The sequence below is a fragment of the Stegostoma tigrinum genome, chromosome 40, assembly GCF_030684315.1.
Source record: "Stegostoma tigrinum isolate sSteTig4 chromosome 40, sSteTig4.hap1, whole genome shotgun sequence".
Lineage (NCBI taxonomy): Eukaryota > Metazoa > Chordata > Chondrichthyes > Orectolobiformes > Stegostomatidae > Stegostoma > Stegostoma tigrinum.
Window position 1 is genome coordinate 16,996,174 of NC_081393.1, and position 26,283 is coordinate 17,022,456.

At 39.2% G+C, this 26,283-nt stretch overlaps 1 protein-coding gene across 1 annotated transcript in view; it reads right to left on the bottom strand.

Annotated features, from left to right (window-relative positions):
• The window catches only part of tia1 (TIA1 cytotoxic granule-associated RNA binding protein), a 35,144-nt gene extending 11,632 nt beyond the window's left edge, over positions 1 to 23,512 (bottom strand). The window contains exons 1-5 of the mRNA XM_048522735.2: positions 23,261 to 23,512; positions 12,595 to 12,691; positions 10,741 to 10,836; positions 8,136 to 8,190; positions 7,895 to 7,982 (exon numbers count right to left, since the gene is read on the bottom strand). Of these exons, the coding sequence (XP_048378692.1) occupies positions 7,895 to 7,982; positions 8,136 to 8,190; positions 10,741 to 10,836; positions 12,595 to 12,691; positions 23,261 to 23,295 (371 nt within the window). The 5' untranslated portion in view covers positions 23,296 to 23,512. The remainder of the gene's footprint in view (positions 1 to 7,894; positions 7,983 to 8,135; positions 8,191 to 10,740; positions 10,837 to 12,594; positions 12,692 to 23,260) is intronic.
• Positions 23,513 to 26,283: the final 2,771 nt, after the last annotated feature.

Below are 26,283 nucleotides of genomic sequence, written 5' to 3' on the forward strand. Positions count from 1 at the left end.
TACTCAAATAATTTGTAAGTTCATTCATTTAAAAAAATGTAAACCATCTGCTAGGCATGGTCAAAGCAGCTATTCCTAGTTATGAATCACCAGGCCAAATCAAAAAGACAAAAAAAATACATTGTAGAATCTAAGATTAATTGAATGGCTTTCCTTAACCATGCACATTATTTAGTACTTGTTGCCAACAAGTTTTCTACCTATTCTTAAAAATACAGTATATGAAATAGAAAAAAAAACTAGAAAAATAAAAAATAGGAATTAAAAGGCATACATCGCCTGTTAACAATTCTTTTAGTTTCTCGGTAGGGTGAATTCGTTACCCCCTGTTTGGACTGTGGGCAGCTGTAAATTTTGAGAAATTGAGATTTTCAGAAACGGTTGCAATATTCAGAGAAAGTGAAAACACTAATAAGACACTGTACTTCCAAAGTGTTAACAAGAACTACGCAGACTAGCATCAATATCATGAAAAGTGCATCATAAATAGACAGGATCAGATCACTAAAGAACTGATTGAGAACTATTTTACGCACAGAGTAAAAAAAAACAAAGTCAATTATATCTGTATACAAAGACAAAACGAAATAAGACATCTACAACTGAGTGAACGATTATCCACTGTGACAGTCCCTTGCAGTTAGCCATGGAATTCCTGTCCATTCTTCAGAGACATTCTGTAAAATAACCAGAGCCCTATTATTTGAAACTGATTTTTAACCCAACTATGGTGTATCTTCCTTTTCCCAAATAAGTGGATTGTTCGCATAAGATGTTTCTTAGGCAATTTATTAACTCAAGAATAAATTTAAGCACACTTAAAAAGAAAGCTACCGCTAGGATGAATAAAGTGCGGTTTTTACCTTGAGGTGTGAATGTTTTGGTAACATCTTTGACATGCTTCAGTATAAAAACGGTTTGGACTCCATGTTTAATGCGAAATTACCAAACAATTACATGCGAAAGACCAACACTGGTGGATCAAGAGTAGAGGACACAAACTGCAGCACAAATCTAGTGTAATCTTGTACTGTGCCTTCAATGCTCCAATCACGTTAAATTCACTGTTCCAAAGTTGCACCGTAAACAGCCGACACCTGGCTTATTTTTAGTGGCCCTCATAGATCGGATTTTATCCGAGGTCTGCAAAAGAAACCTCCAAAGTACCGTCAAGTATACATACCTTTTAAGGAAGCTGTGAAGCAGCAACCAAGTTACAGCTTGTGCAATTTCTTTACGTTTTAACCACACAATGCCTCAATTTGAGAAAACTCTTGTATGCAAGTTCTGTTTCTCTTCAATTCTCCAGTTTTGATTTACAATGCTACACAGCTCCTAACACAACAGCTGGGTGCCTGGTCCATATCACCATACCATACAATCCTGGCAATTCCCAGGGAAATTTCCAATTCGATCCAATCTCAGAATTCACTTCCATTTAACCATACCCAATAAGCCTGACAAGAATAGAGAAAGACCCCGCCACTGTGTCCGACATGGTGGCACAAAGACCCGCTGTTCAATCCAGTACTACCATCATGCTTTGAAAGATTAACTGAGAGGACTGCCAAAGACCTATATTAGCAGTCATAAAGCATCATAATTCAAATACCCTTAGTGTACCTCATGCTGTTCAATTTTTTTGGTTCTATTGCAACAATGATGACAGAAACTTAACATTTGACAAAAAATTGTACAAAACACAAGATGGTATATTAACCAGGTGCCCCACATGAAAGGTTTAATCCACGAGTACCCAATGTCATTGTTAGAAATGCAGGTCACTTCAAGGTCAACCCGAAGAAAGCAGCTGATGCTCACTGCCCCTCTTCCCCATTTGGGGGTCCTGGCTTCTCGACAGGCAAACAGTCCAGAAGCGAAAGGTAGAAACGGTTGTTTGCGTTAAACTACAGATTTACTACAGAATGCTTCTATATCCCTGAAAGTCGTTTTCTGTCTTGATTCAGTCTGTTAAACTGTGTGCACGTGTGCGTCCTTAAAAGCTTGGGTGCTGAAGGAATAATACTTGCTTCTGAACTACATCATCAAACCAAACAAAAATTCATATCACCTCAAACTAAAATGGATGAAGTTCTGAAGCCATGAAGCCTAAACTACAACGCTGGTCTAGAATCGAAGATCATATTTACAAATGATCAATGATTTGTAACTGCTGCGTGGAACAGACGAACAACATTCTGCAAGCACAAAGTAGTGCACAACAAATGCATCAGGATTGCTCAAGCCCTTTGGATACTGGAAGTCAAGCTCAACCATCACAAACACACCCTTTGCAAGAACATCTTCGAACATTCAACAGTAATTAAACTCCAATTTTCTTGTCTGTGTAAGACAGAAGCAGATTTTTTTTGATGGTTCAAGTTAAGGTAGGCCTTGTGAGGAAGTTAGAAAATCCCTACCATACCAAACAGATCTGTAAATTCCAAATACCTGAACAAGTTGCAAGTGATCTCTCTTCCTCACCGAGATGTTTTAAGATGTTTTGTTACAGAGAACATAAGAGATTGCAGGTTCAATCTTGCACACCATTCAGTAGGAGACAGACCACCATGGAGATTTCAGCAGAATGCAGTGGGTGAAATGAAAATTTTTAAACAAGCTAGCCACAACTGTGATGCATTAACACCATCTACTACACCATTTCAACACTACCATTTATGATCAATGAACTTAAGCAGATGTGAATTATTAACACGAATAAAATGGCTTAAAGTTCTGAACCATTCAACAAACCGTTCTCTACAAATAAAATCAATGCTATGGGATTTTCTTGTTAACTCAAGTTCTGTAGAGAAGATCCCTACCAAACCATGGCAAAAACAATTCCTTGTTGATTACACACAGCCTTTAAGAACTTATGCAGTATTTCTATGGCACATTTATCATAAACTTGCTAAAGGCATATTACAGGGGAATTAGAAATCAAAACACAACACAAACACACAAGAAGGTATTAGATAGCTCAAACCTTTATCTAAGTCGTAGGTTGTAAGAAGTGTCTTAAAGGAGGAAGCGATGCAGAGGAGTGTTGGGAGGGTCTGGCCACCTGAAGGCATACCCCATCAAATGATGTCAACTTGGGATGTTCTGGAAGAATTACAGGGATGCAGACATCTCAGAAGGGGTTTGGTGCTGGGGAGATTACAGATAGTAGGGGACAAATGATTTGAAAACAAGGCTGAAATTTTTAAAATCAAGGCATTGTCCAATCCGGAGCCAGTCAAGGTCAGTGAGCACAGAGATGAGGGGGTGAGCATGACTTGGTGTGACTAAGGGCTTTGGGCTATCCGGTTTACACAAGGTCAAACATGCATGACCAGCCACAAGTGGACTGAAATAGTCAATCCAGAGGTACTTATGAATGAGTGATTATTAAGCTAGAGAAAGCAGTCTGCGCCCTAAGCATCAAGTTTAAAATACCAACAATTGGACAGATGGCTCTGCAAAATAGTCCCACGCTTTCAAGTAAAGCATCAGTCATCATACACGTAGAAATCATTGCTGGCGTTTAGCATTAGCACAGGAACAGACTCAAGTTCTTAACTGTGGGTACACATGCACACATAGCCTCCAATCATTGACCAGCAAAGTTTCAGCAACTAGCAACGAACTCTGTCACAAATTATTCATGGTGGTAGAGAGAAATTATCTTTCCATTCCTCACTGGAAAGAGGCCTTAGAAAAACTAGGGATGACTATCAACATGCACTTTGCACAATATTTCACTTCACAAAAGTAATCCAAATCATATCGCTCTTCTACTCTCAGGCAGTCCACTGTATTTGTTTTGCTGCCAAAGTTGAGGCATCTTTCTTCAGCCAGAATACCAGCTGAATCTCATCTGCAAATTCTGTAATTTACATGTTCTCTACCACATTAAGGCAACAGGATGCATAAGCACCTAATTAACAAGGAATAAAACAGTTTCTGACTGACATAAAATTTCACCCTCAAACCTGTTCTAACCTTAAAGATGAGACTATTCCTCCAAAATCAACTTGCATCAAATCCAGAGGCGAAGTGCCAGTTTCGAAAAGGAAAGCTCAAAAGCATTGGATATAAACCCTACTATAAAAGTTGATGTTATCAAAGAACTAGCAACAATCAGTACTAGATTCTAAGACAAGAGACTAACTCCAACTCCCATACTTAGCAAACTGCCACACTACACCCTCTGCAGGTTGCACAGAGGCCTGTTTCTTTTCTTTAATAATGGATTCCATTATGTTCCCAATGACAAAAATAAAGCTTATAGTTTGACGTAGCTTAAGGTTCTCGACTCCTGTTTTGAACAGAGGCATTACAACTTCCCTGAGCAATTTCTGCTGTGATATCCTGGGACTCCAACCAAAACTGAATTTCCTTTATGCTCGTGTAGCTGAAATCAATTAAAAGTTTATCTGATCTCCATTGAGTTCAACTTTGTGAGAGCTCCTCGATGCCCCATTCAATGAAACTTGGCCTCGAATATCAAGGGCAGTCACTCCATCTCACCTCTCTGAATTGAGCTCTTTTGTCCAAGTCTGAAAGGTGGCAGTAACGGTGCCGAATGAGACTAGTGGAACACAAACTGAGCATCAGTTTATTTACTAAGTGGTGCTAATAGCCCCGTTAACAGCACCTCTCACCGCTTTGCTGAGTGTAAGCTGCTGGGACGATAATTGGCTGAATTATGGTTGTCCTGCTTTAAGTGAAGTAAACATGGACTGGCCATTTCCCAGTTGACAGTATGTTGAAACAGTTTGGCTCCAGGCACAGCTAATGCCGGAGCACAAGTCATCCGCTCCTGAGCCGGAACATTATCAGGGTCTGAAGGCCTTCACTTTATCTGTCATTTTCAGCGTTTTAGGCATTCTAGCCAAATATACTTGAAGCAATGTTAAGTAGATTACCCAAAAACAATTAAAAATTGCCCAAGAAACATAGGAATTATTGAGTCCTGCGACACAGTGTTTAAAATGCTGTTAAAATCTTTCAAATTCACTGAAAGTGGAATATATTGTACTTACCTGAACACAAAACTTGAAAACAAAAGGTTTTAGAATACAAAGTAACAAGTATAGAGTTACATTAAACAAAGAAATGCTTCTGAAAGGGAAACAAACAAATCCAAGCAAAATAATCTGCTGACCCAAATTGATGTTTCTGTTCAAGATGCAACACTTTTTACTGTTCGGTGGCATTTCTCTGATGCAGTCCCCAAGCATTATGGGACAGAACACATTTAAACTACTGTTTGACAGCCAACAAAAAGAAAGCAAAGAACCATGGATGCTGGAAATTGGAAACAAAAACAGAAAAGCTGGTCTGTCAGCATCTGTTTTAAATGTGGCAGCTTTCTATCCACAAATGCTGCCAGACCTGAGTTTTTCCACTAACTTCTGGTTTTGGTTCTGCATTGCATACGGACACAGACGCTTAAATGAGAGAAACTGAATTTATACCTTGGGAAATGGACTCTATTCTAATTTCTGAAAAGCAGGCAAGTTGCTACATCTCACACTGCTCACAACAGCTACCTATGAATTTGCAAAACAACACAAAGAAAATGATCCCAATCAATTTGGTACCTCACTAATTATCTAATGATGTGGTCACCTTGACTGGTCAGTGGTGTTCAGCAGGGCTAGCCAGCACAATACAAAAAATAACACTCAACCAGAATGTTAAAATAAAAATGCTTGTTTCTCAAATAATGAACATCTTTCACAAGGACATCCTAAAATGTGGGAATCTTTATCTTTAAAATGCAATCACTGCTGTAATCAAGGGAAATGAAGCAGCCAATTTGTCCAAAGCAGGACTCACAAACTGAAATAAATTAGCAAACTGACACTATAATCACTGGAATAAACAAAGACAAATTTTATCGAAAAAAAACGGAGCAGCTCCTTTCTCACTTACTAAAAATGACACATATCTTATGTCTACCTGAGGCAGATATCCTAACCTGGAGACAGGTTTAATAGTTCGATGAAATCATTCAGAATAAAAGTCTGTACTTCAAGTGTGATCACCAGTTCTTTACTGCAAAATATTCTGATATGCTAGATCAGAAAGCACTTTACACCATAAATCTAGGTTCACTGGGAACCGCACAAAGATATCAATCAACTTCATTTGTATTCTTCACAACTTCACAGGGACTCAACTTTTCATATGCAAAAACATTCTAACACATTGAAAAAAATATTATTTCACACCTGCAGAATAAACTCAAGTCAGAAACCCTTGGCATACACAACCAAGGGCCTAACATAAATCCTCTTCCTAGTCCACAGTCACAGCATTTGATGTAAACTTCAGAATGTTACATTAATTGCCAGATTCCAAGGTTTTAAAAAGCAGGATGCACTGATCAAAGAATCCGAGTGTGCTACAATGTTTGATTCCAGTTGCAAAAATATCCGATGCCAGCCTAAAGCATGACACAGGTCACAGTTTGACTGACAAACAGAAAAATAAATTGCTTCAAATCTATTTGAAGAACCAGCTTTTGTAGTCCTCACACAGTAAACAGGGCTATTAGCCAATAGCTTCCGACTGGTTTCAGCTTCTGCAAATCTATCGTAGGTAAATGGTTAGTGTACCATCAGTAACCTGTAACTCCAATAAAAAAAATTAAAAAAACACTGCGTGACCTTCTTAAACAAAACTGCAGGGGGCTTCAGAAAATCATGTTTATCTTTGATCTTCAGAAATGAAAGGTACTTTTAGTAGATAACTAACAGTTCCTAAAAATCAAAAACCAAGATTTAAGGTTTGTGAACACAGACTGGATTCATTTCATAAAAGTGAAAGAATATATCCAAAGATTTTCAAGTATTCACTTAGGGAAAAAAAAATGAATTCACGACCAGCTATTAAACTGTCAATGATACTTTGTTGAAGAAACAACCTCCAATTAGCCAATGTGGTACGGAAGGAGGTGGTTAAGATAGCTGACCCTCGGTTAACCTGGATCATTCACATTTTCACTGCAAATTATTCACAACATCTGGTGCCAGAGAACTGCAGAAACTTGCAAAATATGGTGTAATGGAATTTCACAAATTGTTCATTGCAAATGGAAAATCTATTAAACGAACTGTTCAGCAGTTAAACAGCAAGTGAGCTACAAAGAAACTTTTTAAGGATTGACCGTTTTTTTCAAGTAGAAAAGAATGCTACGTTCTTGTTTAAGTTGTGAGAAAAAAATGGAGACGCTTAGAAATAGTTCTTTAAGTTGAAAATTCCTTCAAAACAACTGCTCAAAATGGTTGGTGGCATTATAGTTTTCAAAAAAAAATCATGCTTTTGTTTTCTCATCAGCAACTTGCATGCAAAACAGCATGTAACTAAATTAAAGATAAAACTCTCTCAAGAGTTCAAGTGGCTTCTTTCACTATTTTTCATTCTCATGTATTAGAATAATAGAATCAAACTTGGCAAGTATTGTTCACAACTTTCAAGCAACAGATATTTTTGAAATTTCAGAAATTTTTTTCCTATTTAAATGTTTAACAAGTTTGGTTTTTCAGATGCAGCATTTCCAGCGACTTTAACTGCAGAGTGGTTTATTACTGAAGACTGCAAGCACAGCTACATTCGAAATATGGGATAAAAATAAGTGTGAACCAGCCTTGAATGCACAAAGTGCTGTACGGTATCACTGAGGAATGTGGATTGAGACCATCTGCTTGCTCACATTAATGCAGTGGTTTTCAATACTCTTACACTTAATAGACAGTGAGAGGTTTTGGGTGATGGTGAAGATGTCAATGCATTAAATTCAGACAGAAGACTGAAACTGTCGAGATATAATGCTTAATAGTTCAAACATTATTTAACACTTATTCTAAACCGCAAAAAAATTGCACCAAAATGTACTTACGATATTCTTCCAAATGGAGCAAATGCTGCTTTTATATCTTCTGTGGTGATTTCTGGACTCAAGTCGCCAACAAATACATGGAAATGATCTGTTGAAAATTGAAAATTATAAACAGTTTGCTCCAAGTTTAACAAAAACGCTGACAAGGTTCAAATGGCAAAATCATTTTGCAGGATGGTTGCTGCACTAACCAAATGAAGTTGAGTTTCAAAAGGAAAATGCCATTAAAGGCAATACTTACTACTTGTGTCTTTCTTCTGGCTACTTGGAGTTGTTGCCCAGTTCACTTTGACTTCCTGAAAATTATTTAACAGAAGTTAGAATAAAACAGCCAATTTCATTCAATCAAGCATTATACATTCACTGACTACGTCCTAGACTGCTTTCATACTGCCCTTATCTAATTCAGTTTTCTCTCTCTTCCCTTTGTCAGATACACACAGAATTTAATTGTTGCTCTTTTTCACATTTCACTGAATCTTGATGCCTTGAACTAGCAGAAATAATATCTGAACTGTAGTTTGAGTGAATATACAGCAGCAGCTAGTCTGGAGGGCATTGCTAAGCTAACGTTGCTAAGGTATCAATTTAAAAAACAATGAGCAAAATAAACGTACAAAATACAGTGATGACATTTTGTTTTACAAGGCCAGTATCTCATGACTGTCACATTATAATCATCGTCAATATGGGTAAATGACAGTAATCAAGGTAACTAAATTGACAAAGACTAAAGGACGGCAGCCATTGTGTGACAGGATGGAAATGCATTATCAAATGTTCTCTTGTACAGAGAACACATGGTCAGCAGCAGTTATACTATCAGACAGGGTGTGAGGACCACCAGCATACAGAAGTTGTTTTTGTACATGGTATTTATCACAATTAGAAAGATTTTTCCTCACTGTTTTGTGGTGTGTAGCTGAATGCATTTGAGACACAAAGGACATTACAGCTAACTGTGACACTGCATTCTGCAAGACATATAACATCACAGGATTAAGGTATTTTCAGGTTTTGATTTTATTTACTTAGGATGCATGACAACGTGGCTGGTTCGATACCTATTAGAATTCAGGCATGCCTAAAATAATTTATCTATTAGCTTTGCTGGTTGCTGCAACTGCCAACAAGTCTTATCTTCCAAATTAAAGGTTCAGCTTGACAGATTACATTTACAGTGGGCATCAGTTGCATTTTTCCTAGTGACTGAAACACTAAGCATATTTGTTGCCCAACTAGCAACATGGGAGTACGCTCCTTTGACATGCCCACGCTGAACTCATTCTAGGTCCTTTTGCAGTGGTCCAGAAAAGGAGCGCACAATCACCTTTGTCAGGGTAACCACAGGCAGCACTAAATTCTGGCCTAGCCAGCAACGCTCTCATCACCGTGAACAAATTTGATCGGTAGTCCATTCACAAGTACTGGAAGTATATTACTTCTGCTGATAGCACTGGATTTAGCCTATACTGTGGCAAGAGATCACAGAACAGAGTGGCAGCGGAGCAAGGCAACTCTTGAAAGGTTTGTATTTTTGAGCACTCAACTTTGTCCTTCTGATACAGTGTGCCACTGGTGCATTTTCATATTCACATGCATCTTTTCACCAGCACAAAGCAATGTTTTATTCAAGTAAGCCTTTCGGGGCACTCTAAGGCTTCACTGCTCAGATTGTTAAAGTAAAACATTTACACTTGGGATACTGAACAGGTTGGCACAGTTGACAGCAACAGCAGCACTACATACAGCAAACTAAGCAGGGATTGGTCTCCCATGTTAAAGACAGTGGTTTAGAAATCGTGTTGTATGTACAACCCTGTTCACGATGAAAATAAGGCCAGACACATCCGGATTTTGTGATGGAAACTGCTCAGAGATTCATTGCCTTGTACGCCATTAACTAAATCATAGAATCCCTAGTGTGTAAACAGGCCCTTTGGCTAAACAAGACTGCATCTACCCATAACCCTGTATCTCCCATGGCTAACATACCTCATCTACATATCCCTGAACACTATGGACAATTCAGCATAGCCAAGCCACCCTAACCTGCACACCTTTGGACTGTGGAAGGAAACCAGAGCACCGGGCAGAAACCCACAAGGAGAATGTACAAACTCCACACAGACGGTCGCCTGAGAATGGAACTGAACCTGGGTCCCTGGTGCTGTGAGGTAGCAGTGCTAACCATTGAGCCACTGTGCCGATTTAAGTTTAAGTTTAATTGAGTGGCAGTCCCATTTCTGAAGTAATGACTTCAACTTAAATCTGCACTAACATGGCAAAATCATGACACGTTTCCTTTGAAAAACAACATTCGATTCAATTTTACTCTTCTCTTACTTGGGATTAAAAAGTGTGTCAATTTTAATTATCAGAAAACTTGTCGTTAAAAGGACGCATTTGCTTTCTGCATTTTCACACTCAAGACTTGCAATTTTCTTTTTCAATGTACATTCCTAAAAAATGTCACAGCTGTTACTACACTTCTCATACGTAACAATAAAGTTGGCTTGAACAAATTTATTGCATTGTTTCAAATCCCAAATGTTGCTTCAATTCTGGTTACAATTATTTTGCACTTTTAGCTTCAATTTTCATCCCTGTGGATACAAAAGCATGCTCCTTTCTCGTGGAAACTTGCTTGGTCCAGACAGGCTATGGAGTAACTTTTCTGGAATAAGGTGGCTTGTTTTACAGACAACAGAGGTGACGTGAGAATTACTGGAGTACAAAAGAAGCAGTGTTATGAGCATTTTCTTTACCTGAAGATAACCTCTATTATACAGATACATATCTGTTTCAATTACAACAACTCACCGTTACACGAGATGATAGCTTACCTTACCCATAATTTTCCGTCCATTCATTGCTGCCAATGCTGCTGCTGCATGTCGGTGCTCATAGAATTCCACAAAGCAATATGGATCATTGCCAGTCTGTTAGGGCAGGAAAACAAAACCAGGTTAATTATTTCAAGAAGAATTTTGTAGGGACCAGGGAGCGTGCTAAAACAAATGCGCAAGAAAAATTCAACACATCTTGAAAGAGCTGCGATTTCAGAACTTGTAAGGAAACCAGGGTGACATCAGTTGAACTGGCAGGGAATCAAATTACCATTTTCTTATTTCTTTTATGAAAATGTTGCTACTTTGCAGGTCACAATTGCAAACAACTGGCATTACTGCTTTGCAAGTCTAGGTAGTAAGGGCTTACATGCAACGCAACCAAACCTAACAACTTCTCACCTAACACACTTCTGTACGAGATTTGTTCAACTTCCTTCACCCTAACTCCTGGCTAGTTATGGCAAGCTAAAAGCTAGTTATGGCAAGGTGACCTCAGATTTAGAGAGATCATGAAGGGCATGGATTGAGTGAATATTCAAGGTCTTTTTCCCAGGGTACAGGAGTCCAGAAATATAGGTTTAATCTGAGAGGGGGTGGATATAAAAGGGAGCTGAGGGATAACTATATCACGCAGAGGGCAGAGCATATATGGCAGGAGCTGCCACAGCATTGATGGAGGCTGGTACCATGACAATACTTAAAAGGCATCTGGATGGGTAAATGAAAAGGAAGGGTTTAGAGGGATATGGGCCAAATGCTGGCAAATGGGACTAGATTAATTTCGGATACCTGGTCAGCATGGACTAATTGGACCGAAGGGTCTGTTTCCACACTGTACAACTGTGGTAAGACCAGCTCTCATCAAATCTCAGATTTCCTTTGTTTCAATGTGCCACAAGCCAGCAAACAAACATACAGAACAGGCATGACAATACATATATGGCAGGTTGAACCAAGGAAGGTTGACACAGATGGAAAACATTCATGAGTAATTGCCCTCGATCCTCTGACCAGGAAATCAATACATTAGGTTTGTGCGTAAAATTCCCCTCGTTTTTATATACAAATGCTTTGCACAAGTAAGACCAAAGGTTAAAATACAATAATCAGCTCCGATAGTAAAACCTGACTAATTGGCCTGACTTTAAACCATCAACAATTTTTTAAAGAACCATAACTTCAACAACCATATTACTTGGTAATACATGTTTCAATTTCATTCTTGGAGAGAATGCAAAGGAGATTTACTAGAATGATTCCAGAAATGAGGGATTTTAGAGACAAAGTATTAGAGAAATTGGGCTTATTCTCCCTGGAACAGAAAAGATTAAGAGTGACCTTTTTGAAGTGTCCAGAATTATGAACCATTTTGACTGGGTAAAAGAGGACATTCTGTTTCCACAGGTTGAAATGTCAGTAACTAGGGGTCACAATTTCACAATTGCCAGCTGTAAGTGAGATGAGGAGAAACTTGTTTACTCAGTTGTTATGAATTGAAATGCGCGGCCTGGGAAAGAGATAGTGCTAGATATTGGGACGAGCAAGGTAGCTTTATCAGGAGCCAGAACATACACAATGGGTTGAATGGCTTCCTCCGCACTGTAAAATTCCATGATTCTTAAGTGGACAGAATTAGTTCCATTTTGTTTTTGTCATGTTGCAAGGGCTGCATGTTACAAACCAGGTTTCTGAATAATATTTATGTAAATCTGAAAAATAACTGAAAATGATAACTTCCTGTATCTCCTTCCATCACTAATATTGACATTTAATCAAATCATTCAAAGATGCATCCTTTCAATTTATAAATGTACAGTCTTTCTTCCTAAAATAAAATGGCTGTCATACCTCAACAATCATCTTACAGCTTTTGCATGGTCCAATCTGACTGAAAAGTTGAAGAATGAGAGCTTCTGTCACATCTCTGGAGAGATTCCCCACGTAGCTATCAAAACATGAATACAAAGTAAGCAACCACACAAGGTAACAAAATATTTACACATACATGCACTTTTAATAACTTATCTGATCACAAACCTCATCGGCAAATCGTTCCATTACACAGTCTTAACCAGTTTTCTCCAACCAAACACTAAGGAAGGCAAACTCTTCCTCAGCTCAGCATCGGAAGCCACCCACATTTGCCACACCGATGCATTACTAAACAACAGCATCAGTGTTAAGGCCAGTTTTTCAATTTCAAAAAAAAACTTGACTTTTTCCATTTTAAAATTTCTCACCTGAAAGTCATTGAAAACAAGAAAGCAGATGGGGAAAATGCTCAATGTTTATGGAGACTTAAATTTGCTTAAAAATAATCAAGAAATTATGACCTATGTTGGGAAAAAAAATGAGAATTAAGATTTACCATTACTCCCAACTTAAGTATTCTAGCACAAGTGTAATCATGCTCGACTTTGACATCACCAGCAACCTCAACATTTTGAGAGCCAAATCTAAATAGGTAGGGATATAAAGTCCAGTATGGGGATAATTGCAATGCACTTTAAAATCCAAAGAAGTTGGGGAAAATTTGTGAAATTATAATTTTATAAAATCTCAAAGAATAGCTTTGTTTACAAGCTTGATTTAATGTTAAAAGTACAAAAATCAACTTAGTAACAAGTAGATTTTGAAATAATTATATATTAAGAATAAAAGAACATTCAGAATTAAGCCAATTTGAATGTCAATACTGACTCTCCAGACAAGGAAATTGTCCTCACCACCTTTATTTAACCTGATCACCTATCCATTCAACGTCCATCTTACAATGAACTATGCAAATGAGATCCTGAAGGTTGACAGTTTCTGCTCAACCACTAAGCCAGGAAGTGATTTTTTTTTTAAATCTGTGACTCCTGAGATAAAGGAGTCTCTCTTGCTGTTGTTCACCGAGTACTGATGGTACAAAAGAACATTTAATAAAGAAGTAATCTTTACTTAGTCTTAAATAATTTATCTCATTGAAAACAACTTTACAAGGATTACGATGAAACTTTGGACAAGCTCAGAATCAGATTTCAAAGCAACGTAAAAAGTAGCAAAAGCATAAATAAGGTGCAAAGTTAATAAACGGACAAACTTTTTAAACAGTAAACCATAAACTCATTCACGTCAAGGGGCCACTTTAACAGAAGTTAAATTGTCCAATTTCAATCAGTGAAATATGCACCGGATTGAGAAATGGAAACCATCTAATTTATCCAGTTCTGATGAAAGGTCACCAAATTGGCAAGTCAACTTTGTTCCTCACTTCACACCTGAATATTTCTAGCATCTTTTTTCATCATAGAACTGATTTCACTTATTCGGCCAACAGACACCTCGGAATAGAACACGCACGAAGTAGTCAGTCAGTCCAAATGCATCAGCGTAGACAGGAACAGTTTTGATTCAAGCCCAGTGTCTCTTGGGTAGATGGTTCATGAGTCAATGCAGTTGCTGGTTTGGTTTATTACTCTCAGGTTTATAGAGATACAGCAAGAAGTGTTGTCTTACATGCTTTACAGATTGTACTTTACAAGTGCATCAGGGTAACAGAACAGAGTACAGAATGCAACGTTACAGTTGTCAAGATGGTGCAGAGAGAGAGAGAGAGAGATCGACATTAACATTCAAGAAGTCCATTCACAAGTTTGATACCAGTGGGGAGGAAGCTGTTCTTTATTCTGTTTATACATACATACCAACGGTCAGATCTTCTGCCCGAAAGAAGAGGGTGGAAGAAGGTATACCTGGGGTCAGAGGGGACTTTGATTATGTTAGTTGCTTTCTCAATGCAGTGGGAAGCAAAGATGAAGTAAATGGATGATAGATTGGTTTGCATAATAGACTGGGTTGTGCTGTGCTCACGATTCTCTGTAGTTTCTTGCTGGTTTAGTAACAGCAATTAACATACCACGCTGTGATACATCCAGATAGAATGCTTTCTATGGTGCATATATCAAAATCTATAAAAGTCTTTATGGACATGCCGAATTTCTTTGGCATCCTGAGGAAGTAGAAGTGTTGCTGTGCTTTCTTGACCATAGTGTCAACATGGAAAGACCAGGGCAGATTGTTGGTGATTGTCACTCCCAGGAACCTGACACTCACGACCATCTCCATCTCAGCACCACTGATAGAGACAGGGCGTGTCCTCCTCAACACTTCGTGAAGTCAATGACCAACTCCTTCATTTTGCTGACATCGATGGAAAGATTGTCGTCTTTACACCATGCAGCTAAGCAAGCTATTTCATTCCTGTACTCTGTCTCATCGTTGTTAGAGATCCAATCTATAATGGCTGTGACTTTACAAGTTTGTAAAAGGAGTTAGGGCAGTACTTGACCACCTAGTCAAGTGTGTGCAAGGAGTATAGTCGGGGGCTGAGTACGCAGGGCACTGGTGTGAAGGAATATCATGGAGGAGGTAATGTTGCATCTCCTTACTGACTACTTGCACACTCCAACCCCACAGCAAAATTGGACAGCAAGATGCCAAAGCTTGGTGTGATACTGCTTCTGCAGACAAGGGCTGCAAAATTGATTCAGAGATAGCAAAGCAGTTTAACTGGATACTGACTATATATTCCAGGGGTGATTCTCAATTACAACATGGAAACCAGACCTCTGCTAGTTTTGAGAGAATCTGGAATAACACCTTAAAAATCCATGGATCAATAAAGTTTAGTAAAAGCAGGTAAAGCTACAGAAAGCAGATATAGAAGAGACCAAAGGCAGTAAGGTTTGAGAAAATCAGGCAGGAAAAGATACAAGTCAAGAAAATGCTGGCAGTATAGATTTAAAAACAGAGATCATGCATAGTGATTAAGACAATAAAGACATGTTGAGAAGATGGGTTTGAGCTCAAATCAAACAGCCAAAAACATATCCTTTACTTGTACCTAGAATATTACCCTTACTCATGATCTATATAGTGTATGACATTTGGCACTGTAGACCATCTTTTCCTGTTTCAACACTGAATATATCACCACCAAACCTTAAATCACCGCTCAACAAAGCAACAAATTATAAACTAGAAGTGGGCCAACAGAATAATAGCATAAATCTCCACCTACAAATCTAGCGCACACACTGTCAGAACATAACTGAATACAATGCAGCAAAGTAAACGAGAAGGAGGAAAACAAAATTAATGCTGATCCACTGCTAAACTCTATCATAGAACATTTTTATTTATAAAAATTTAGGGTAGAGATAATCCACACACTGATTTTAACAAACCTAGGAAAAATTTCAATCATTTTACACGGAGGCACACTGAAACAAATGCACAGAGGAACATAAAGAAAATATTATTCTGAACAAATTCTATTTGTGCACATATAACCTATCCACAGAGGGTAGATGCTCAACTTTGTATCCGAATGGACACAAAAATAAAGTACTTTCCAAAAAAAATGGACAACAGCATAACAATTCACGAAAACTTTCTAAAATTTGATCAGTACAAAGCCAACTGCAACAAATGTTGCCCAAATACTAACCTTTCACTCACTTCTAAAGGAAAATCTGACTATGGTATCCATAACCTTTGGGACCGTTATTTCAAATCAGATACCGTTCATTTGATTTAAGAACAAAAACGTGAAACACATGATCAGATGTTTCCTCGATCAAACAGAACGAGATCAACTGCTGCAGTCACTCACTCCCAGGGAGGATAGTTTGTTTGAATTTTAAACAAGTGCAGCTCCATGCTACCCACCCTACATGCTACTCAATTAAAAACACGACCCTATAACTGAAGTTAACTCAGACAATCTTCATTCTATACTCTCAGTTATCTGATGCCGAGTACTATTCACATCCACGTCAGGCGAAGAGCATCTGCAACTCAAGAGAATCCAACCATCTCCCCATGACATTCAAAATCATTGCAATCACTGAATCCCAAACAGCAAAATGCCAGGATTGCCATGACCAAGAAACTGAACTGCATCTGCTTGCATAAGTGAGATAGCTACAAGAGCTGGTCAGAGGTGGGGAATATTGTGGCAAGTAATTCACCCACAAACCAGCAAAACCTGCCCACCATCTACACAGTAAGGAACGTAATGGAATACTTCCCACTTGTCTGGACACATGCTGCTTCAACAGTCAAGAAGCTCAATCCCATCTAGGAGACAACATCCTCCTTCCACTTCATATCGACCAACATATAGGTACTATAGTGAATCTATGTTGCTGTTTAAAGGTGTGGATGGGGTTCTAATCCAGCAATTGCGATGTCTTAGATGGTGTTGAACTTCAAGAGTACAGTTGGAACAGCACTCATCGAAACAAGTGGAGAACATTCCACCACACACCTGACCGATGTTCTCACTCAGTCACCAGCCACACAACAATCCAGAATATGTCAGGAGCGATTATTGAGACAGCATGCAAACAACATTCCCTTTGAGGAACGTTCACATGGCAATTCTAAAGACATTATGCAGTGTAACAAGCAGGCCATGCACAACAAACAGAAGCTAGGGGACAGTAATGATGCTGACTTCTGCCTCACAGATGTTGGAAAGCCTATGGGGAGTCACTTGGTGAGTATTCAGCCTCTGGCTTGTTCTTGTACTCAGTATTTGGCTGGTCCAAGTATGTTTATGTTGATGCTAGGTTTATAGAATGATAACGCTGCTGTAAGTCAAGGAGGATATTATAAAAATATTTATCTTGCTGAAGGTGATCATTGAGTAACTGAGTGACGTGAGCACAAATCGAAGCTACCTAAGAACACTGAACGAACATTGAACTGTGGAATTGTCAGAGCTCTTAACTAATGCAAAGTCTGTCATCTAATGACATGAAGACAGTAGTTAATACAGACAGACTAAAAGATGCAAACTGCACTTTGTGATTTTTCCCCTCCGCATTACTTCTGAAACTCTCAATGAAACACCCAGTTTTTAAAAAGACAATGCAATCTACAAAACAGCCATTCTTGGTGTTCTGAGAAGTAACTCTAGTGAGTGGTTCGATTCCTCAACAAAACAAACAAAAACATCACAAAAAGAAAAATAAATTTGCAAAGTATACATTTCTAACCAAAACCAAAGTAACACCTAGACGGCCAAAACTACATCAAAAATATTTCATCCTGATATTAATTTGAGGGTGTGATGAAAAGACGTGTACTGCTACCCTGGAATTCCTCCCTGTCAGGCTACATTTTTCAGGAAGGTGCTCACAGATTGAAATATTGCAACAGTGGGTGTCTGTTCCTGCTGGAAAATGGTAAAATACATAAGCAGTGCTGGCAAACGGGAGATTTGCTGAAAACTTTTAAAAATCATGAGTGGTTTTCATTGTGCAAATAAAGAGAAATTAGCATTGAAATCAGAGGGTGTAAAAACAGATGAACGGCACAAGAAACAAGAGGTACTCGTGAAAAAGAAACAAAAAGGTTATGGGCAAGGAACATGGTGTGCGATTAAGTTTTATTATTTCACAAAGGGCCAGACCAGGTACAATGAGATGAATAACCTCCAATTGTGCTGTACCATTCCAAAATTTTTGGAAAAAATGTTCCTAATTTTTGCCACAAATTCTCCTTTGGTCACACTAGACTTGCTCATGATCCTTATCGATCACATTCGTGAACAGTAAAAACAGATTAAAATTCACAATGACTCAAGTTTCACCAGAACTTATCAAAAAAGTACTTCCTTAACATAGCAGGAGAGTAAATAGATCACAACTGTGTGAATATATAAGAGATTTGTTATCACGCAAAAGTGGGATTAAGCGTTTTGCAAAGAGAATTTCCAGCAGCTCTGACAAAATTCAAGAAGCTAGCCAAAAAAAGTCAGGATTTTGAGAGTTTGAGCTAAGAACAGAAAATGAGATGTTGTTACGCTCCACAGATCAAGATATTTAGATTTCATATGACAGATGAAGGAAAATTGCCTCATTTTGGCATCTTACTCCAAAAGCACAGCAACTGAAATCCAGCAGAAAAAAATCTAAAACTCTTGGCTCACATTGCCTCAGATGACGAGTGAAAGCTATTTAAAACTACTGAAGTTAAATTATTGTGATTCTCAGGAGTAAGAGCTACTGCACTAGCATTTGTCAGTAACTGCAATACTTCAGTTTAAGGACACCACAGCAATGCTGAAATATCAAAGCTCCCACTTTTGCCAAGTGATAAGAGACCGCTGACACTGCCATCCAAAATTCCCCCACCAAAATTCTGAACACAAACATGACAAAACACTGAATTTTACAACACCTTTATCCTCACTCTAGTGAAGGTAAAATTGTGATACAGTACAACTGCACAGGTAGTGGCAGGCCTCCAGTAGCTCACCCAAACAATGACCTTTACCACAAGAACTTGAACAGTGTGTTCTGGCTAACTATTTAGCTGCAAACCTATTTCATTTTCACCTGGCGCTTTCATGTTATATGCAGATCATTCAACAGGGATCACTCCTCTCTAGCATTTACCATTTTGCTAGCAGTACACGAACCAAGTGTGATCAATTATCTTTGTGAGCATAGCGATGGAGTTATGGAGCGTCCATCCCCAATTCTTGAGCATTAAACAATGAGGAGACAGACTGCAGATAGGAACCATCTTCCATTGGATTTGCTGAAGGATTCCCATGCTCCTACGTTTTCTTCAAGTTAAAATGCAGCCAAGCTAAAATGTAAACAGTTGCCCTTCACAGCAATCTCAGCTTTAGCAAATTCACTGTAAACAATGGCAAATTAACACGTGTTGATCCTCTTAAAGCTACAGTGTTACAGTGACTGCCATTTTTCATATTAGGACTGTGCTCAACCAGGATTACATTTTGCTTCATTTATTATACCCTTTAAACTACCAGGAGTGCTGTACAAAATTACACTGATATCATGACCATGTTGACAACATGCTTTGGAAGATAAGTGACAAAACTGTTACAATTTTAACTAATTGAGTGAAAACCTTTCAGAGTATACTCAAGTTGAGCGACTTAAAAAGCTGCTCTTTTCCTTTGGAATTCTTTACAGTACTTCTGTTCAATGGCAAGCAATGTTTAGCAACAGTTTATAAACAAAAAAAAAAGCCATGATTGACATATCTAATTGGCATTTTCTGCATTAAAAGTCTCAACAGTCACTGGAAAATAGTTTAATAAGAACATCCAAATGCCATATAAATAAATATTATTTTCTTAGGAGTGACTGAGAAATTAACTGTTTCTCCAGTTTACTGAATGAGAACACTGTTCTCAACAGAAGTCCCATTACAGACTTGGGATCCGATAGGGAGGAGGAAACAGGGAATGAGAATAGAGGGCAACAGCGTTATTTCTATATTGGAGACAGAACAATGATCCAGGTGAATATCCCTAAAATCCTAAACCCACACAATTTAGCTAAGCCTTTGGAGATCAGTTCCTTCAGACACAAGAGTGCAGCAATGAGAGCACTACATTTCTTTTACAGTGTTGGCAAGGGGTTTCATGATTACTGGGTGAAATTCAATTTCTATTTCCCTGCATACTCTACGCTGTAGACAGTAAACACAGGAGTTTAAACTGTAGTTAATCAGTTCAGTCTCACCATTTACTTGAAGAACCATACCTAATCAAATTTGGAATTAAACTTGTATCACTCCCTAATTTAGTTCCATCCTAATTTTCCATAATTAAAATAACCAAATAGGATGAAAACATAGGAGTAAAAATATAAAACATGAATAAGAAGGTAACATTCCCACAAGCTCCCAGCTGTTGATTTCAGAAAGACTGTGGTAAAGTGTCCAGAGCTAACAAACTGAGAAAGAACTGGTGTATACACGCCTTTCACAACCTTAGGACTTCCCAAAGCACTTGACAACCAGGTAATATTTGTGAAGTGTACATTACTGTTGGAATGCTAAAAGGCAATGTAACTGCATTATTAAACAAGTACACGTGAACACATTGAAATTGGTTGGTCCAAAGTAGCATCTATCAACTGGGAACAGTGTGACTAAGATAAAATAATGAGGAGCAGCTTAATGTCATAACAGATGCAGTTTGCTATCATGCAATCACAAGGGAAGGTATGCTCTGTGACTGAAGTAACGAAACAGGTTCTAACATGCAAAAATTACACGAAAGGTAAAAGCTAAAAACAGTGGAACCATGTATGGGAAAAATTAAATGCAAGTGCACACAAGAGGAAAGTTGTGTAGCATTTACATACATCTGTACTGTGACTACTGTCCGCACAAGGTTTTTAAAAACAGAAGCAAGCTTTCAAATCAGGCTATCACTACAAAAAAAGCACTGAGATGAAGAATTTAACAAAGTACGCACCAGATAGGTGAACTTCTCACACAACGTGCACTTAAAATGTTTTAAAAACACTGAGCAACTATTGATTTGGTTCTTTTGAGGTTGTATATCTAGAAAATTATTTCAGTAATAGAATAGCAAACTGCTGGTGGTAGAAGCAACTTGTGGTGAATTAACTGCTCCGAACAGTAAAAGGCCTTGAATGAAATTTTTCTCGTGCATTGCTGCTTATACATGAAGTCAAGTGTACAACAATAGGTTCACAACGTGCTGTGTGTGTCAGGTTATATTGTTTTTAACTGCTCACTCACTTTCCTCCAAAAAGAACTGCAATCTTAAGTGATGACTAAGAGAAATTTCACAGCTTGTAATGAAATCATTCCTTCAAAATCTCAAATTAGGTCTGAAATATTCTCCATTGGATGGCAAAATTTGCCAATACCACCAAATAAACAGAACAACAACAATTTAATTTTGGCAAGATTTGTACTATTTTTAGTTGCTGTCTGTAGAATATCAAATAGGATCACCAGCAGGTAGAAGTGCAGTCACTTTCTACCCTTTCTTTTCATTTTAGGGAAAATTGTAAATGCAGGGCACTGAATGTATCAGACAACTTGTCAGATATTTTTTATCCTCTCCCTTGACACCTTGTCTAAATGCCCAATTACAAGAGGACCAGTTCAGCTTCAGTTGTAATAGATGTATTATGTGCAGGTGTTCAAAGAGTGAAAACCTACATGTGATGAGAATGTTTTTGGTTTTTAAACTGGAAATTACTTGTCTTAAAACCCAGCTGGTCCAGCAGTAGCAAACAAATCATCAGATTCTCAAATTCACAGTTTTCATCATCTTAAACTCTCAAATCTAAGACAGGAGAGGGATGGAGGGAGACAGGATAGTTGCTTCTGTTATGGACAGTGAGGCATGCATTCTTACATTGTAGTCTTCCCAGACAAGTGACTACCAAAGGAAGAAATTTTAAAAAACCAGATGATACAACAAAACACTAAGAAATTCTTACAAATCCCTCAAAATCAGGTACATTGTGCTATCTGCCCTTAAATTCAATATAATTCAAATATAATCCATTGTACTGAATGCCCAAATACGTAACTCAGCATCAAGGCTTTATTCCAAAAGATTAAAAACGGAAAATGTTCAGGCTGACATGTAACATCATAATAATTATTAATTCAAACATAAAAATCACTTAAGATGACTAAGCAACAACTGTTTTTTTTTCCCCCTGACATATTACAGTCACATTTTAACTTTTTATTGTAAGCCCTATTTTGCATCATCCACTGGAACTCCGCAAATGCGTGGGAGGGAACAGGCACCCATCATGTCTATAATGTAGAGTTTTAAAGATACTAAAGGAGCAACTTGGGGTTTTTAGACCCATGTGAAACATGGATGTGCAAACAAGAGGAAAAAAAATGTATTTAGTCTTCCTCAACTCCCAATTTGAAACTTGCTGTATGTGCATTGTGAAGATATAGGAGCAGAATTAAGCCAGAGGGCCCAAGGAGTCTGCTCTACCATTGATCATGGCTCATACGTTTTCTCAGCCCCATTCTCCTGCCATTTACCCCTCCCCCTCCATCCTCTTACTAAACAAGGACCTATCTCTGTCTTAAATACACTCAACTGTTAGCCTCGACAGATTTACAAGCCTCTGGTTGAAGAGATTACTCCTCACTGCAGTTCTGAAGAGGAGAAAAAAGGAACATCAGTGAGGGTTTAAAGCGGAGGTTAAAATAATGTGAATGAATGTTTTATTAAAGAAAAGTCAATTGGGCTCACAAAACAAACACAAGGCTAGGGGTTTATCAGTGTGTGTGCGTGTCAAAGGCTAATCTTTCCACCTGGGGAAGGGGGAAGAAAAGAGAGGGAAGGACTTTCTCCTGAGCAAGACAGGCAGATTCTGGTGAGGGGAAAGTGGGCCTCGGCTAAACCTGGAACGCCGTCTCTCAAAGTCGAATGCAAAAACGAAAGTACCCAGGGAGTCAAGAGAGTAATCGGCCGAGTGAGGGAAACCGAAATGCTTCTTCTTTCGGCTTGCAGGAAGGGGAAAAAAAAACATAACAGCCCAGATTGGGAAAGGGCGCGGGAAAAGGAAAAGACCCGACATAAAGCCCGGGGATCACATTCCACCCCCAGCCCGGCTGCCTGTTTGGGCAGGGGTTTGGAGAAAACTGTGTGTAGGCCGCAGCCTCGGCCTTTCCTACTCACAGGGTCCTCGGCTGCCCGTCGTCCTCCATCATCATGGCGGGAGCGTCGCTCAGGCTCGGAATTTTTTTTTTGGCTCTCGTTCGGTTTTATTTCGACAACGGCGACCGAACGAAGCCAAAGAGAAAGTGGGGATGGGGCGGGGGTTATCGTCCGGTCTGGTCCGAGCCGGGGCCCGGGGGGGGGGAAAGGGGGAAATAACTCCACGGACACCCCGAGAGTGAGAGAAAATGGCCGCCCGCCGCACTGCGCTTGCGCCCGGGCCACCCGCCCCGCCTCAGCGCGCAGGCGCAAAGCCGGGCCGGCCTCCAACTAACATCCCCCACTGTGCGCAGGCGCACGGCCGGATCCGGCTCCGAATAACACCCCACGGGACGCAGGCGCAATACCGGATCCGGCTCCCGGCGCCGAACCGGACCTGGCGCTTCATCCCCCTCCGACGCCGGCTAACCTCCTCAGTGCGCACGCGCACATCCGGACCCGGCGCCACCCCTCCTCACTGCGCAAACTCAAAATGTGTGGCACTATTTCCTCCTTCACCTGCCCAATTGTCAATTTCAGGCGCAAAATTGCTGCACAGTTTCTACCTCTGATTAAAACTGTCTCCTGCCCAGGATTTTATGTCTTCTTTTTAACTTTCTCTTTTACTCATGCTAACAGCAGAATAACCTGGATTGCTTTACATTTCCTTTCAAATATTACCTGTTTCTCTGCCAACAAATGCATTTCATTTGAAATAAATTTTACATTGTGGTCATAAGAATATTCCTAAGATTTTTTTTGGGCTCGGTTTGTTTTAAATATATACGTGTCTATGTTTGTCATTAAACATATTTACAAATTAATTTCACTTTGATCTCGAGAAGCTCCAAGGCCCATTTCACTGACAGACATCTACAGACAGCCATTCGCTCCACCAGCATTGTTCAGTAGCAGCAGTGTGTACCATTCACAAGATGCACTGCAGCAACTCACCAAGGCTCCTCAGCACCTTCCAAACCCATAACCACTGCCATTTAGAAGGGTTAGAGCAGCAAATGTACACAAGTTTCTCTCCAAGTCAGTCACCATCCTGGCTTGGAAATATATCGCCAATTCCTTCAGTTCCTCTGGGTCAAAATCCTGAAACTCCCTCTCTGTGGGTCTATCTACAGCACGAGGATAGCAGAGATTCAAGAAGGCAGCTCACAACTAGGAATGGGCAATTAATGCTAGACTAGTCAGTGTCAGCTATACTCCAACAATGAATTTAAAATGTTTTTATTCCTGCATGGAAATGCATGAATTTACATGTGTGTGCATATATGTATACCAAGAAATCCATTTAATTAAAATTAGTTTCACTTTGAACAACTAAATGGATTTTTAAAAATCTTTCACAGGTTGTCTTTCATATGCCAATGCGTATATCAAATATATACAATATTTCTGACTTCATTTTGATCCATATGGAGGTATTTTTGTAAATCGTTATGATTTCTTTCAGGAGATGTCGGTGTCACTGGCCAGGCCAGCATGTGTTTCCAATCCCCAATTTGTTCTTGAGAAAGTAATGGTGAGCTACGAATCTTGAACTGCTGCAATCCAGCTGGTGTGGTCAGATCTGCAATGCAGTTGGAAAGGGCGTTCCAGTGCATTGACCCACCAACAATGAACTGGCGGCAACATTGTCCCAAGTCAGGATGATGTATTGCATGGAAGGGAACTTGTAAGAGGCGGTGCTCGCTTCAATCTTTTGCCCTTGTCCTTCCAGATGGAAGTGGTCATGGGTTTGTAAGGTGCTGTCTAAGGGGCCCTTGGATGAATTACTGCACTGCACCTTGGAGATGATACACACAGCTGCTACTGAGCATCGGTGGTGGAGGGACTGGTTATTTGTGGGTGTGGTGCTAAACAAGTGAGCTGCTTTGACCTGGATGGTGTTCAGGTTCTTGACATTTTTGTTGGAACCACATAAAAATATATTGATTGATTAATTGATTTATGTGTACCAAAATACAGTGAAAAGCTTTGCCAATGAGCAGTACAGGCAGATGACTGTAAGCAGAGGATGTACAGGTCAAAAAGACTTGGACAGAGGCATACAAGTTACTCCGCACAAGATGTGTGCTAGGTGGGATCAACATCATCAAGATCAGCATTATTTAAAGCTAGAGAGTCTGATAATGGCCAGAAAGAAGCTGTTCTTGAACCTGCTGGTAAATGTGTTCAGGCTTCTGTACCTTCTGCCTGATGGAAGAAGCTGTAGATGATCATTACCAGAGTGCCTTTCTGTGGCAGCCAGAAGTGTAAATGGAGCCCAAGGGTGGGAGTTTGGCTTTTGTGATAGTCTGGGCTGTGCACACCACCTCCTGTAGTTTCTTACGGTCCTGGGCGGGACAGTTTCCGTACCAAGCCATTATGCACCCAGAGATCATGCCACAATGGTGCATCAGCATAGAAGTTTGTAAGAGCCCCTTTGGATGTGCCAAATTTCCTGAGCCACCTGAGGAAGAAGAGACATTATTGTGCCTTCTTGTCTGTCACATCTATGTCCAGAATCCAGGACAGGTTGTTGGTTATCATCACTCCGAGAGACTTGATGCCCTTCATCCTCTCAACCCCAGCTGCACTGATGTTCTCCTTCCTTCTTTCTGAAGTTGATGATCAGTTCTTCAGCTTTGCTGACGTTCACAGACAGATTGTTCTCACTGCATCACATCACCAAGTCCCTTATCTTCCTAAAGATATTTATAAAAAGAAGTGTCTAGAAGAAAATACTATTCATGCAGAAAGATACATTTTAATCTCAATATGCAGAGATACATTTTATTTCAAATATGTAATTTATATCTAGAAATAAATACATTTGACAGGTCGGCACAACATCGAGGGCCGAAGGGCCTGTTCTGTGCTGTAATGTTCTATGTTCACATGAATAGAAAAACACAGTAAACAAAAACAGAAATAAATATGTAAAGGGAGTAACATGTTCAAATCCATGGAATATGGGCACCTGTAATGGAGAAGCAGGGAACTGTTTCATT